At 40.2% G+C, this 17,375-nt stretch overlaps 1 protein-coding gene across 3 annotated transcripts in view; it reads right to left on the bottom strand.

The window, feature by feature from the left end:
- Window positions 1-285: 285 nt before the first annotated feature.
- The window catches only part of wwox (WW domain containing oxidoreductase), a 1,033,547-nt gene continuing 1,016,457 nt past the window's right edge, over window positions 286-17,375 (bottom strand). For 2 of the 3 annotated variants that reach the window (XM_048546270.2, XM_048546271.2), the window contains one exon: window positions 286-658. In XM_048546270.2, coding sequence (XP_048402227.1) covers window positions 470-658 — 189 coding nt within the window. In that variant the 3' untranslated portion in view covers window positions 286-469. The remainder of the gene's footprint in view (window positions 659-17,375) is intronic. The other variant, XM_048546272.2, reaches the window with a different exon arrangement.

Raw genomic sequence — 17,375 nt, 5'->3', positions numbered from 1 at the left:
GTTAAAATGGAACGTTAAAAAAACTTGCAACCTAATCTCAGTAGTCCAAGATTAAGGGTTTGCCTCCTTTGTGATCAGTAACCCTTTGAGGAGGGTCTAAATAACAGCTTGCACCTATTTATTATAGATAGAGGATGTTAGTTTCTGTTGGCATACTATTACAAATAATTATTCATTAGTGATGATTACTGATAATGAGACTGTTTAACGGAGTGTACTAATTGCATTCTCTTACCGAGTGAAAAACCTGGTCTTTATCCCTCAAAAAGCAGTCAGAATTCACCAGAGGTTGTAAAGGGTTAAGCTTTATTTGAGAAGTGCTCAATCTCGCACACTGATAACATTGGCAAAGAACTGGGCAGGGAGAGAGAGAGAGAGAGAGAGAGAAACAGGGAGAATATTTAAGGACGGCAGTTTTCTGGTGCACGGTTCCTCGCTTCCGTCTTCACAAACCCGGGGAGCTGCGCGCTTAGGCAGGTTGACTGCCAGCTCGCTCTTGGATCACCTTCTCACTCAGCTCCCACAACGCACAGGCTGCAACTTCATCCTGAGCTTGCTGTGACGTCAGGCACCGACAGCAGTTGTTGAAATACATCCCTCCCAATCCCTCCAGCTCCGGGGCAACGCTACAGTAAACGGTGGTGGCAGCTCCCTGTTGCTGGAACAACACATGAAAAAGGACAGATAAATTTCCAGTAATAACAATTAAAACTAACATATAGAACAATGCAAAAACTATATCATATCTCCACCGTTGCATGGTGGCAGGTATTTGATGTTGGATTTATTCTGACAGCATTGATGTTTTTAAAATAAATCCCTGCCAAATACAAAAAAAACGAAATCAGCTAGTACTCTCTAATTAAGCCCAAACCTGCAAAGCGTAAGCGTCGTGACATGTGCCAAAATCTATCTATTCTGCTTTCATCAAGCTGATTTAATTGTGTAAAAGTCTGTCAACGATTCCTGCCAAAGTTACCAGCTAAAATGTGTATGAAGCCCTTGAATGACTGAGCATGACTGCAGCAACTGTACCCGAAGCAGGTTCCAGTTTCCTCACCGAACTTGACACCGAGTTAAGTCATGCCACTATGAGTCTATCTACCTCGTGTTTGTCTTCCCATCTAATTAAACTCACTTTAGTAAAAAATGCTGGGAGGCTATAACTCACTTGGTGCATCCTTCCCTGACATGAATGCCCATGTGAACTCTGCTAATACACATTTAACCCCTTATCTCGTCGACAAAAGATACGTTACAATTTTTTTTAAAATGTGATACAATGGGGCTATACAAGGGGTATACGCAGATCAGTTATTTCTTGCGTCACCTTTAACAAAGTGGCCAGAGAGCAACACAATTGAATTGGCAGCCAGCAGCTGCTTGAAGAGAGGGCAGAAGGTCATATTGTGGAGCAAAATTCCTAGACTGGACCATGCGGTAGGATGGGCTGATAGGAGGTATTCTCTTTTTACACTCGGGGATTAAGTATTGCCTGGGCAGAGTCAAGGGGAATAAATGCATGGCAAGGATCACATGCTTATAATGAAGCCTGCCCAATTTTCCATCCAATTAAACTAATAGATGGAAAATGGAGCACTTGGTGTTTTACTCCCCACTCAATTTCACTCAATGGCTCCCACCAGCTGAATATTTAACAGCCAGAGCAGTTAAAGAATATTTGCCCCCTGGCATTTACTTAGCTAATGGTGAAAAGTTATTGAAAGCTTCAATAGCCTTAAAAGCTAACCCTCTTATCATACTGTACAACATCAAATTGAATAGCCAACAAAAATCAGGACTCTATTTAGAAAAGAAAATGTCTTCTTCGAGCGTTAACTGTTCTGAAAATTGTTGTTTGAAACATTGGCACAGCTGGCACCCAAAGATGGGCCTTTGTCTTCCCCCAGTTCAAAAAGATCAATCTGTGCACATCAAGATATATTAAAGTGCAAAAGCCAAACAAACAAAATAAGAAAATGCAAAAATGAATACATACATTAAAAAATATGTACTTTCGAGCCTGCTCTGCCATTCAATATGATTACAGCTGTTATATGTTTGAAATTTTACAAACCTTGGGTTTGAGATCTCACAGGAACGATGAAAACTTATTACTGTGTTCAGAGCCCAGAGTGTCACTGCATATTATAACTGTGCCTGCTCTCAAAAGTCAATATGGGAGGTAAATAACTTTTTAATGTGGTGCTATTCATTGCAGAGTGTTAAAGGAAGCCTATTGCTAAGGCATTATCAGCTGTAATTGAAGTTACAACTGGGACTTTGCTCATGGATCAGGAAAGAGATAAAATCACAGGGCTTTTGGGAATATCTCCAATTGGCGTTCCAAGTGTCATTTGTAATCAAACTGGTTCTAAGTCAACCGTAGGCACCTCATGACACGACTCAGGATCAGTATTGCAGTTCGTGAGGACAGCTTATGAAGTGTAATGTTTAATCATCATGCTGCTATTAGCAGATGATGGGAGATTAGAAGTGCTGAGACTGAAGGAGCACACCATAGGTGAAACAGAATGGAGCTGTATCTCTTAGTTCTGCTAGAATTAATACATAAACTTAAAATAGAGAAATTATGTAGAGAAACAATTCTTGCATGATCCATGCACTGAAAAATAGTACAGGTTTGGCAGACAGATAATGATCATGATTTGCCCTGTCCTTAGGACGCTCCATATTGTTTCACAACAGATTTTTATTTTATCCACAGACCAGCCACTGCAATGGTCTATGCAAATATCACAAATGGAACATCATCCATTAAAACAAGCTCAATGAATTTGCTTTCAAAATATCACCAAAATCTTGTCACCACAAACCTCAATACTAATTATTTTCTCCTTGGCGTGAGTGGCACTCACAAGTCAGCAATTAGATTAGATTACCTACAGCGTGGAAACAGGCCCTTCGGCCCAACAAGTCCACACTGCCCCTTGAAGCATTCCACCCAGACCCATCCCCCTACAACCCACACACCCCTGAACACTACAGACAATGTAGCATGGCCAGTCCACCTGGCCTGCACATCTTTGGACTGTGGGAGGAAACCAGAGCACCCGGAGGAAACCCACGCAGACACGGGGAGAATGTGCAAACTCCACACAGACAGTTGCCCGAGGCTGGAATTGAACCCAGGTCCCTGGCGCTGTGAGGCTGCAGTGCTAACCACTGAGCCACCGTGCGAGTTGAGATGAGGCCTTGTTGTGCAAGTTCCATCATTCTCCAGTCAGATAAAATGCCACTGAGAGAAAGACACACCGGAGCTATACTCTCACCTGTTTGACAACAAAGCTCACAGCCAATGAGATAGTGGCCATGCATCAGTCAGGGCACTGCCTGTCCAATGCAAGCAGGCCCAAGAGTTGAAAAATGACTTTTCCAACTGAAAACTAATAGGTAGATGCTAAACAAGCAAGAGGATCAAATTCCTCCTTGGGTCTCAAAGCCACGTGATTTCCTAGTTAATTTTTCCTTTCTTCCTTTATGGGATGATGGCATCACTGGTTAGGCAGCATTTATTGCCCATCTCTAGTTGCCTAGAGGGCAGTTCAGAGTCAACCACATGCTGTGGGTCTGGAGTCACATGTAGACCAGACAGGTAAGGATGGCAATTTCCTTCCCTAAAGGACATTAATGAACCAGATGGGTTTTTCCAGCAACTGACAATGGATACACGGTCATCGTTAGACTCTTAATTCCAGATATTTTATTGAATGCAAATTCCACCATCTGCCATGGTGGGACTCGAACCCTGGTCCCCAGAACATATTCTGCGTCTCTGGATTAACAGTCCAGTGATAATACCACTAAGTCATCGCCTCCCCTGTAATCCTACTAAATCAATCTCCCCTATTGTAGAGCTGGAATCATTTGTGATATTTCTAGATGACACAAAATAGTTCCTCGGTATACTGACTACAGCAGTTTCAATGGGAAAGGAAAGCCACATTCTTATCGAATAGTTTCCCCAAGTTATAGCTGCTCACGTAGTTTCATCCAGGGTCAATCCATCCACTCGGATGTAACGGGCCAGCTGTTGGTTGCGTTCTCTTGGACGTTTATCTCAGAGGATGCTGCAATCACTTCATGGATAACTGAATACGTATGTATCTGCTTAGTGACTCTATAACAGTGCACATTCCAAGTTGTGGTACAAAGTATCAGCAAATGAAAGGATGGGTAAGAAAGGACCAGCTGGTCTGTTAAGTCTATCCCATACCAGAGCATCACAACTAAACGCTTCCTGTCTGCTGTACCAGATCCCAGCCAGCCTTGCAACCTGTAATCTCAGTGGTGAGGCAGAGAAAAGGAAGGAAAGTAAGGTTAAATGTCAAGTAAGTAGGATGCTTTATTTCAGCTGAGAGCCAAATCAATTCTTCTAAAATTTACACCATGGCAAACAAAGTAACGGGGTGTGGATGGAAATTTCCACACCTCGTTGCGATGCAGTGACCCTCCTGGAAAGTGCATGTGTTAACCTCAAGGTAAAGATTTGTTGCTGTTTCTCCATGTCTGTTAAAGTAAAAAAAAACCTTGAGAATCACCTCACACCTGTACGATATCTGTACGCATTGTGAAACTACAATGGTGAAAAGAGACAAAATATGGCCGAAATACCGAACAAGACAAAATGACGTCAGTGCATGTTGCTCCACATTAAAATACTGAGGCGTGGGCTGTGGGACTGCTTACAATCTGATTCATATTCCTCGGGAGCCAGTGAGATTTTTGCTTGTAAGGCATCCTCATTTTGACTTCTGAAAGCTTTCTTTAGCCTGACTAGAAGCAAATGGTGCATGAACACTGTTGTTAGTTCAATCAGAAATATAGGGAATGTAGCCAGGTTTGTCTTCTCTTGTACTTTTGAAGGAGACTTAGCTAAATATCCAAGTTAAGAAGAAGAGAAATGCACAAAGCAAAACCAGATATTCGCTGCATCCAAAAAGAATTCCTGCCCTCCAACCAGGAACTGCATGTTGATGAGGTGGATACTGCAAGTATGTCCTGTGTCCACGTTTATGCTTCATGGCTCCAAATTCCACTGAATGTGAAATCCAGGTACTCTTCCATGCTGGTTTGAATCCAGAGCACACATTTTCTGTGGGTTTGTAGTGGGCTCGATACTGTGGAGTGGTTTTGCCAATGAATATACTCTGAATAAGTGCAATATCTGTTAAATTAGAGCACTGGCACTCCAACTCTGCATTACAAAGAAACATTTTCAATAGAAAAATCATGACCTGGAAAGGAACATTCATCTTGTTACAGCTGGTTACATTTTGAAGAACCTTTGTTTGTTTTTTAACAAAAAAGATTTGCTGAAAGACAACGGCAGATGGTTCAAAATGCATCTGTATCCTGACAGTCACAGAACGCTGAATTAATTTGTGAGCAAATGTTATCGGTGTGCCAGCCTTGCAGACATTATATATCTCAATAGGTGGGACTGGGAGTTCACTGTACACTGGAACCCAATGCTTGAAGGAGAAATATGGTCAGGAGTGGGTACACATTATCCTGACTGCATTTCAAAAGATGTGGTGAGAACCACAAGCTTGTTTTCCCTACAGTGATTCCTATTTGGCTGCAGTGGTAACTACTCTGTCAGGGGTCAAACATCTGTAAGTTGTTGTAAAGGCAGTTTGCAAATTAAAATGATAGATATACTGAATGGAGAAACTTCTTTGAAGCCTTGCACCGTCCTTAATCAAGTCTCGATGCCATTTTCAATCCTCCCAAACATTTGCAAGCTGTCAAGGCAGGCCACACCATCAATCTTTTTAGTGTATGTGAAATTACCTCGAAATCTGGTTTCAGATTAACTAAAGAGTGTCTGCACAATGAGGGTTCATCGCTCTCTTTCACAAGTCATTTGTCAGACTCTGATTACAGCCCAAAGCCACAGGGGTAGAACAGCGATGGATTTAAACAGCTATTTGTGTGTTGTGTGTGTGTGTGTGTGTGTGTGTGTGTGTGTGTGTGTGTGTGTGTGTATGTCTGCGTGCATGAGTGTGTGCATGAGTGAGTGAATGTGTGCGCATGTGTACATGAGTGTGTGTGTGTGTGCGCATGTGCATGAGTATGAGTGTGTGCGCGAGTCTGAGTATGTGCACGTGAGTGTGTGTGTTTATTTGCTGTTCTCTCATTCTTGACTTCATTTGGTCTACAAGTGGGCTTTGAAAAGGAGGGTGTAGTCATGATGAAATGTCAGCCACTATCCTGTGGAATTTCCTGTCCACAACCCTGACAACAACCCCAACCCTAAGCCTACACCCTGCAACCCCTGTGGCCTCCTCTCCAGAGCTCATCATTCTGGGGCCTAGGGGCCATTTGGTAGACTTGATGCTAGTTGTTGTTCTTCAGAGGGGACAAGGTTGGACAAGTCCACCTGGTAATTTTGCACTCTCCCTGGGGACTAGCAATTGGCAACTCTGCTCGAGTATTCTCCTGTCTGTGGATCCAGGTGCACTCATACTGTTAATATACTCATATTGCCCCAACCAAGAGCAGAAAACTAACCACAGATAGGAAATTAGAAGTCTGGGGCCTCTGAAAACACACGAGTCTGGCTGACTCATTCATTTCTTATGCCAGCGATCCAGTTTAAAAAAGTATTCGAAGGAAGTTTGACAAAATCAGAGCAACAAATAAATTTCCTTGAAGGAGCCTGGTGTAGATAACAGAACGTTCAAAAAGCATTGGTCCCAAAGTCTGTTTCTAGACTGCAGCTGAAGATTTCTGAGATCTCTTCAAATGGGACCAGGAAAGACATGAGGCGGTTCACCACAAAATCTAAAGCAAGTCTATACTTTAAAAAGTGCTCCCACCTCCCTACAATTTTAGAAAAATCACTGTCAATAGTAAAAATCCTCCAATGTCAGCTTCCAAATTTCTGGGTTATTTCTAGAACAATTGGCACCCATTGGATACCATCTGCAATGTAAATGTGGAAGTTGGCAAAGCAGGATGATCAAACCAAGCTGTTTTCTACCCCCAGTCTATAGCTTGCAAGCCAGAAAAGAAGCAACACTGCACAGCTATATTAACATGGCTCGTGTCAATTCGCTGGCAAAATAATTATCAGTTGGAATACGACAGGAGGTGGAGCAAAATTAAATGTATAATCATATTCTCATTATCGGCTGAGTGCCATTTTATACATCATTAGTGAAAATGTTCAAAACCTTAGAACATGCTAATTATTATTTGAAGGCAATTGAATGAATATTTGCTTCAGTTGGTCCAACCATATCCTAGCCTTGCACTCCATTTTTATTGAAGGGGCTCTGTCACCACATAGGGGAGTTCAGCATTTCAGAAAAATTTCTTCTCCAGAAAAAATGCCCAGTTGAATCTGTAGTGAATTTCCCACTTAGGTTGTATCCTTGCTGTTTGGAGTTTGTCGACTGTAGTACTTTACAATCCTTTACTCCCTTCAATCCCAGTGTGGCAAGCACAGTCTGTGATAGATTGACCACATGTGGCTCTGCTTGCTAATCACTGTTGTCGGATGGTAACGCCCTTTAAGACTGGCTTGTTGAATATACCTGGAGACAGAGAAGTCACGCAAAACAGGGACACCACATGTTCGATCGGCAGTCTGTATTGAATTTGTTGATCACATACAAGGCACTGGAACTGTCCTTTCAATGTAGATAGGACATCCATGTTCAGTCAGAATCAGACTTGACAAAGATGCTCTCATGGTCGAACAGCTTGAACTCATATTCAAGGCTTGTGTAAAACAACGGCCTCTTAAGTGATGTGTTGGATGGGGAGTGGGACACATATGACCCATGAAACTCTAATCCTGTAAGGAATTAATTGGACGTGGGTGGATTGGAAATCAACAAGAGTGAGTTGCTGTGGGAAGATCACCCAAAAGGTGCACAGTTTTCTAAAGGGTGAAATGGCCATGTTGAGCAAGCCTACTAATTTATCTGAAAGGATCCAAGGTTTCCAATTCTACCCTCCCAACCAAATTCAGAAGGGAAGTAGCACATTTCAAGATTTTTCTCTCTACCAGTGGATCCACAGCCACAAGTCATTGCCATGGTTCAAATGGGTAAAAGGACTTATTCTGTTGACAGCACAAAACAAACAATGTCAGGGGTTTCTTTAATGTGGGTTAGCAGGGAAACAGGGTTTCAGAAGGCAGTTTGTGGTTGGGAATTCCTTTTCTAGCCCCCACTAATCCCAAAATATAGCAATTCAAGTCTAGCTGAATCAACCTTGACTGTCATGGATGTGCTTTCCGGAGATAACCAACAATCAAATCATCCCACTGTTTCAAGCACTGAGCCCTGCAAATCAGAAATAATGTGAAAACTTTAGAGAGGATGATTTACGAGAATGATCAGTTACCTTGAGACAATGAGAAGATGGGATTATTCTGTTCAGAAAATGATGGGAGAGGATTTAGTAGAAGTGTTCAAAATCATTAGGCATCCACAAAGTACGGATGGAGAGAAATTGATCCCACAAGTGAAAAGTTTGAGAACCGGAGGTCATCACTGTAAGGAGAATAATTAGATTAAATTCCTTACAGTGTGGAAACAGGCCATTTGGCCCAACAAGTCCACACTACCCCTTACAGCATCCCAGCCAGACCCATCCCCCTGTAACCCACACACCCCTGAACGCTACGGGCAACGTAGCATGGCCGATCCAACTAGCCTGCACATCTTTGGACTGTGGGAGGAAACCCACACAGACATGGGGAGAATGTGCAAATTCCGCACAGAGAGTCGCCCAAGGCTGGATTCGAACCCAGGTCCCTGGCACTGTGAGGCTGCAGTGCTAACCACTGAGCCACCGTGCCGCCCTAGGTAATGTAAAAACCAACAGTGACTTAAGGGAAAACCTTTGAAATGGGAACTATTTAAGCATTTAAAAAGAATAAAAATCACAGGGCTACAGGAAAAAGACAGGTAAATGAGACCATCTAATTTGCTCTTACTGACAGCTGAGATGGACAAGATGGGCTAAATGGCCTCCTTCTATGTTGTAACCATTCTATATTCGGTCATTCTCTGACCTTGGAAAATTGGCATCAGGAAATCACACAGGACAGAAGGAGCCCATTTGGCCAATTGTGTCTGTACTGATTCAAGTTATCCAATCAGTTCTAATTCCGTTACAAGTATATCTGAACTTCTTTTGAAATGTACAATAGTGTGGAATCTGCTTCCAACATTCTGCAACGGAAGAAGGAAGACAGACGAAGTTGAGAGAAAGTACTATTACTATGCCAAATGTATTCATAGCAATTGTCACAAATAGATACATTTACAAAAAAAACACTTTCAATGTTCCCTATCACTACAGATATGTTACATCAAGAGAACATAGTACTAAAAGATTCAACGCAATCTTGCCAAGCTCACTGCATATTGCAGGCCTGCTCCTGCCAACTTCTATTTAGTTCCAATAGCTATTTATCTGCTTGAAAATCCCAAGTGAAGTAGTGGATTTGATTTTTAATACTGTTTACATCATGAGCATGCCGATGACCCAAAAGAGATATGCACCATGCACAGCTTGATATTTAAGTCAGTGTTCAGACCGCAAAAGATCACTGAACTCGAGAAGCACATATGCACCGCTGGGATCCTAAAGGAGTTATCATTTATTGGTGTCAACCAATTGTAAGCAACTTAGAAGTCCAGTGAGAAAGGGATAGGGGTTTTGAGTGAACTGTCGAGATCACTCTCAAATTTGGTCAAGGTATTGAAGCAACAAATCAAAACACTCCGATGGTTTGTCTAAAGCTGGTTGCTCCTTTATCGATACTGCTTATTTTTATCTGAGGTCATCACGTCTTTCGTTCTTGACTCCTTTGCATAAATTCCATCTACACAGAGCACTAAAATAATAAGGTGATTTTCATTGACATGTCTGGGTCAGAAGAAGGTTATATTTCATGAAGAAAATTGTCTGTGTTGATTCCTATTATATCTTACACGGAATTAATAACCTAATATTTCTTATGAAATCTTATGGTGACCTGTGGTTTTCTCTGCTTTTATAAATTCTTCAGTTTCTGTTCCTTGACTGTGCCAAATCCTAGAGTGATAGCTGAGTGGATAACTAATTGGACCTAGTTTGCTTCATGTGGTAACTGCAAAATCGCTGCAGTCTTTAATTAAAGGGGCTTCGCCTGTCTCATCAGATAGAGCAGATTTAATTACATCAACTTACTTCTGTACCATTTATTCGCATATCCTAACTCCCCTTAATATATTATTTGTTCATGCTTTACCATATATTTTAAAGGTTTATTATTTAAAAACAGAATCTATGTTTAAGCCCCCATCTTGGCATTGCGCAAAAAAGTCTCCAAAACATAATATTTAAATGCACATTGTGACCGGCTGTAAGGAAACAAAGTGGTCTGCAATGACTCCCCTTTATTTGAAAACTTGATCAATCTCTGCTACTTATCTATCCCCAAGGCAAAAAACAGGGATTTACAACTGACAACATGATACTCTTTAAAATACCTTAATTGTTATAAATGCACATATCTATAGATAGCTGCAGATATCTGTAGCTTTCTAAAGATAACTTTCTAATAATCTGCATGTGTGTATATTCACACGCACCTATATATACACAAACTATACATTTCTGGTAGGTCATTTTATATCTGATAGAAATGGGAATGGTTTTACTTTGTTATCAGGAAAAGAGGATTCCAGCTCTCTCAGAAAGAAAAGTGCTCACTTCTGGCCAGCCAAAGACTCAGATCTTTCAAGTCCGGTTTCAGATCAATGGAGCAAACACAAATTCTGCTAGGACAGACAGCAGATGATTCAAAGTTAAACTGCAAGGTGGATAGCAGAACCTGCAACACATGTTCTTACTGATATTGCAGAGAGTGAAAAGCATTCATTTTGAATCTGAAAAGCAAGTTGCATGAGGAAGGGCTGGTGGGGGAAGCTGACAGTATTAAAAAGAAAACTTCAGCCCCAAAGCCAATGCTGGCACAGGATATACCAGACCTCTATGTATATCTTTATTTATGACACAATAATTTGAAACATTAAACTGTTTGATAGCATTGATCCTTATGGGTTCCTGATTATCAGACGGCAATAAATGGAGCTCATAAAACTCACTTTTCCGGTTTGCTATACCCCAGTACGCCTGAAGTCAGAGCTGAAACTAAATCTGAATTGTTCTCAGCAACTAGCTTCCTTGGTCAGACACATCTTTTCCCCTTCAATGTACACTGTAACCCTAGATGAGTGAACCACTATCCTGAATGGCTCCACCACATTGCAGCAGGTGTATGTTTTCAAGGTTGAAATCATTTCATGTGTGTGTTGCCATTGAACTATACAACATAGAGGGGTAACATTCAGTCCACTCCAACTATCCTAGCATTGGCCAAGCTATCTGATGAGCTGCATTTCTGTTCTTCCTCCATAATGCTGCAATTTTTCTCTTTTATGGGATCTGTACAATTCCCTCTTCGAAGCTTTCAGATCTGCTCCCACCACCCATTCAGATCACAAGTCACTGGCTCTTTCTTTGCCTTGAGTATCGCTCACACAACAAGGCAGTGTAAAGCTCTCCCTGGTGGAAAATGTAATCATTGCTGAACATGTTTTGGACACCTTTGAAAGAGTTTTGATTCACTTGAACCCAATGAATACCAGACCAGTTGGTGCATGTGGCAGCCAAGTTCTCTTATTTTCAAAGGATTGAATCTGGCTCAAAACTAAAATTTTCTGCGGGGTTTCTCAATCACTGAAAGGAACTACAGCCCACTTCCAAGATCAGGTTGTGTCAAATCTCTATCACCCACCATTGTGTTAATGAACAGTGTTCTGAAAATAAAATCATGCCATGGGTTTAATTTGAGAGAAGACTCCAACAAATCTATGCGGTAACCATTGTTTGCAATTAAAGTAGTAAGGAATATCATGGGATTTGACATATCTTTGAGATTTAAGACTGTTACATTTTTCAAGGTGATTTGTGAATGGGTGAATGCCTGTTAATATGTTGAAATTCCTACATTCATAAGAACAATGCCTATCAAAGTTAGCTTGTAATTTTCTTTTCTGAGGGGGTTCTTGCATTTTTGTTTTTAAATTTAAAATTGTTTTTAACATCTTCCTCTGTGGTCCTCCCAATACCTGTAAATGGAGCAGGCACCCTGCCCACTCCCATAGCCTAAAACCTTCCACATGAGCCAAGTCCACATTTGGATGGAGTCTCTCATATTGACCCTGTACTTTCCTGAAAAGATAAGCACAGGTGCTCAGTTTGTAGCTGTTTAGCAAGAGGAGAAATGGAAGAGGGAGGGTAAGGGTTCAAATTGAAATGGAAAGCTGTTCAAACTAAGGTTGTGACTGTAGGAGTCCATTGCTCTGCCAGCAAAACACTATTTGTGCCCTAGATTCCCTCTTGTTCCCGCTACATAGAGGTATTACTCATTATGACAATGTACTTTGAAGATAGATCTTTTTAAAGCCTAATATTGATTCATTTCTTGTAGTCTTTCATTAAAATCCCACAAAAGTATAAAAGTGTTGACTAGACAATTAGAGAGAAAGGAGGGCAAATGAAAACATCAGCTATCTCCATCTGTTTCAAACCACAATATATTGTAGCTTTATTGCCAGCAATGGGTTAATAGATTATTTTCCTCCTTTAGAGCCTATTGAAGATAATTTGTGATCAGCTCATTTTGAATCCCACTCCTCCTAATGTCTCAATGTGATGTGTTGAGGTTGCGATCACAACATGTTGCTCTCTCCTCCTTTTGAAGAAGGACATGACAATGATCTTCAGACTTCTGTTGCAATAACTTTGTTTATTTTGTGCAACATGGCTTGTGCAATTAAAGAAAAACTAGTTCGTAGGGAGAATGCTTCAGGAAACCACGGTGCCCCTTTGCAATAGGACTTTTACAACAGAATATTGACTGCATTAATAACAATTAGAATGCATCAATAATATTGTAAAATTCCCTCAGTTAAGACACTGCCTTATTGTTCCTTAAACTCATTTTCTATCGATCTCCTTGTATTTACCATTATTGTAGTTTATGGTCCATATTATGAGCCAACAGCTGATGTAGAAATGGGAATTATATAATGGGTTTTTACATGTTCCAATATATTGACCTGAGGGGATACCGTGGCTGTCCTATACTAAAAGCAATGGCAAATTGATTCTTCGTCTGTGTCTGGCAGGTCTCTCTAAATTTCTAAGAATTTATTCTGGGTTGCAGCTACTGTCATCAAAGCAATACAACACTTTATTTTGAAAAGCAGAAACAGAAGGTGTCAGATCATTATCTTTGAAGAGTGCATCAAAAATGGCTCACATTTATTAGATGTTGCTTCTTTTTAGTTAAGTTGAAAGCAAAATCATTCAGTTCAAATTCTGACAGGATGACCCCTGGATCAGGCCAAGGGAACCACACCTTAATCACAGTGACCTCCTGCGCAGGGTGTAACTAAAGAGCCAATGGTTAGGTATTTCACAGAAAGGGTATGGTGTTTACTCAGTGTTCTGAGAATGCAACAATTACTTAGTAAAAATTTACCACAAAAACAGGAATGTATTTTGCAATAAAGTAGGTAATATGTGAAGTAAGGCAACTTCAGACTGGGTAGTTTTGACAAAAGAGAGATGAAACAAAAGGTACTTTCTTGTGTTAGGTTGTCATGTCCTTGGTAGAGAGGAAAAAAAAAACAAAAAAAAACTAGTATAGCCGGAACACTGTAAACAATGGTTTCCAGGTTCTGAAACACAAGCCTCATTAATATTTCATAGGTACACAGAACGTCATTTATACTATTTCCATAATTAATGATGATAGCTTAGGCACTACCTTTATAAGGAGAGAGAGAACTCTGTAGTTAGTGTTCCATTGGCTGATGGTTGCTTGTGAAGCACTAGCAGATTGTTGTACTGTATTTCATTCACCAGCACCTAGCTGCCAAGTCTTGTAGGGAACCCATAGTTGTCTAGCCACTTTAGCGAAGAAGAGAAGTGCAGGATACATAGTATTGTTGCCCTCTATCTTAGTGACCATTTAAAGAAACAAAAGAAAATACTGTACTTGATGCAAATAGTCATTAAATAAGGTAGAAAAGAGCGAGAGAAAAAATATTCAGAAAATGTTGCCTACTCATTATGCTACAACTTAGCATAGAAAATTTAAAAAGAGGTATGTCAGAAAACTTACAGATTTAAAACAAATCATGCAAATATTAACTTTATATGCATGTGATAAATATTCTACTACGATACCATGAATTTTAGACTCATAATTAAAGCTGCCTTCTTCCGTTCCCAAGTAGGATGTAAATAACATGTAGATCTTTGCCATGTCCGCATATGTAAATAGACTGTAAATAGAAAGAGCTATGCATGCTGATCTAATAGCAGATTTCAGGTACTTTTATAATCACAATCCTCATATGGCATGTACTTCAGAAAAAAATAACAAAAAAAGGGAAAAATAAATTATTGAAAAGGTTGTTTGTTAATAACAGTCACACTGGAAATGAGGGGATTAAAACAGAAAAAAAAGTTTTATTACTGTACAACCATTTGCCGTCATTTTTCCATACAGTTTGTCCTCACCGGGTAATGTCTATGGTCTGTATTTAAAACAAAGAGTGATAGATATTGGGTAAGGTTCACACTTGGGAGGATGCCAATTAGCTCATCATGGTACAGACGATGTCACGGAGTGAAATAAAGAATCAATGGATTGAATGGGAACTTTTATAGGAATGTTAACTTTTTTGAAATTGAAACACTGAAAATGACAAAAAAACATTACATTCACAATAGATGGAGTGATTAATTTTTATCTGTGCTGAAAAGATTTTGAATTTAATAAATAAATCTGATGACCCACAAGACCTGGCTGATTCAGTTTTTTTATTTTGCAACAAGAAAAACAATGATTTTGTTTGCATTCAATGTGGCTATGATGGCAAGCAAATCCTTTGTCCATTTCACACTGAGGCAACAGCTTCATGCACTTCCAAATCAGGTCACATTCCAAGTATTGCAGTCCTACACTGAAAATCTTCAGCACCCATGAGGTGCCAGCCTCTTGATCAAAAGATGACTCTCGTGACTTGAGCACAAACACCTCTTGTCCAGGACGTATCATCTCTCAGATGAGACATTCAGTAGAGGCCACCTCAAAAGATCCTATGTCACAACCTGCAAGGAAAATATCTCCAGGGACCTGGTCAATGTTTATCCACCAATCAACACCACAAAATAAGTCATCTCGTGATTATAATACTGAGACCTAGCAGTGTGCAAATTGGCTGCCAGGCTTTCTACACTGCAACGTGAATCCAGTTCAAAAGATCTTAATTAGCTCAACTGTGCATCGGGAAAACCTACAGTTGTGAAAGCCAAGTCTTTCCTTTCATTATGAGAGTACTGAACAAGCAGTTAACCTGCCAGATATTAATATATTGGCTTAAATACTAATGGGCAGATATCACATCCTCATCTTCTCAGAATCCACTTTTTATTTCTGCCATAAAGAGACAGGTTGGTTTCTTTTATTGAGCTTCTTGGACATTAATTTTAAGTAGCCGCCAAGAAGTGTGCAGATCTGGGAGAACTGGTTTTCTAATAGGGCAACTAAGCACCTCTCTAGTGTAGGGTATTTGATATGACAGACTTACTTTGTTCAGGCTAGCTGCATGTATCTAAATGCTGTCTATCTATGGCACAACGCATTGGAGCTCCAATCCTCGGAGCCAACACACTATCCTGCAGAATCAATCTTTCATTGAGGCAATACCAGCTAAAATCTAGCTAACAAAGGTTGATTACACATGTTCACCTGGAGAATGACAATATGTTGTTATGGATTAGGCTCGTGTGTTATATTTTAGGCTATACGCTTTCACCTCCAGCCCTGGGCTCATGTCAAACTCACAAAATTAAAATTCAAGCACTTGTTCTCTCGTAGGGGTACAGGTTATTGTTCTGGACAAGTAACTCAGGACGTCACAGGCTCACATTCCAACATTGCTAGTTATCAAATTGATTTGCAACCAATCTATTATTATTGTGACTGGAAAAGATATTCACCATGAAGCCAACTTCACTAAACATCCCTCAGGTCTTGCTAACCTACTGACCCTGGCCTACATGTCACTCTAGTACCATGTTAAGCAGCTGGCAATGAAATATTGTTGGTGTAATTAGAAATGGGAAGTAAACTTGACATCGCCAAAATTAAGAATAAATGCAGAAATATCTATAACAAAAATAGGCCATTCAGCCCATTGTGTCTCCACCAGTTCTTTAAAAGAGCCACGTTTCCCGTAATTCTGAAATGTTTCCTTTTGAGTCTGTATCCAACTTTACTTGGAAGTTACAACAGAAACTTCTTCCTTCAACCTTTCAGGCAGTATACTCCAAATGATAACAAGTCACTTCACAAGAAAAATATCCTGATAATGCTGAATTAGAGAGACATGCTGTTTTAGGATTATGTCTTGTACCCATCAGGACAGAATTACAAGAATACCAAATCGCAAAAGGAACAACAATTTATACCGCATGAGAAAAGGATACAGATACTTTGACAAGTGGACTTGAATTAGGAATGGTGTTACCATGGAGAACACACCAGGAAACAATAAACCACCAAACTTTGATTTGAATTCAAACCAATCAGGCCAACTTTGATTGGTCAAGGAATTCCAATGGGGAATGCACTAGGGATGACTGTCCCTACCCAGGACATTACTCTGTTGCAATGCATGAATATGTTATTTCTGTTAGGAAAGGACAGGGCCCTGCTTGTGAATACATGCAACTTCTAGCATGTGTTCGTGCATTGCATTGCAGGGTCAATTGATGGTGGTGAGTTGACTATCAGTCTAATTACCAGCACACTTTGGATCGTTTAGCAGGTAGTGACCTGTGAAGGAATCACATCTAATCTTGGACACAACGGTGAGTTCTGTAAACATGGGCTGGTTACGTACAATTAGTACTCAGAAGAAATGTGAATTCAGAAGAGAAAGAACTCATGCAAACTCTGGTTTATTTGTTAATGACTTGTGTCATCTGACTGCCAACTCCCATGTCAGAGGAACAAGGATCTCCTTAAAAACTCTGTCGAAACACTTCCAACCATGAAAATCTCAATAAATCTCCCCTTAATCTTTTCTGCTCTGATATGAATCATTCTAAGTCAATTACTCTAAAAACTCAACATTTCCCAGAACAATTTTCTTTTGCAAATTGTGAATAAAAGAAACATTTCAAAGCATTTCATCTTACATGCATCAGGATATTTCGCAAGAATGCAAGGCAAAGACCAATATTTATACAGCTTGAGA

The sequence above is a fragment of the Stegostoma tigrinum genome, chromosome 16 (genome assembly GCF_030684315.1).
Source record: "Stegostoma tigrinum isolate sSteTig4 chromosome 16, sSteTig4.hap1, whole genome shotgun sequence".
Lineage (NCBI taxonomy): Eukaryota > Metazoa > Chordata > Chondrichthyes > Orectolobiformes > Stegostomatidae > Stegostoma > Stegostoma tigrinum.
The sequence above is the reverse complement of the archived record's forward strand: the minus strand, read 5'-3'. Positions and strand labels throughout refer to the sequence as shown.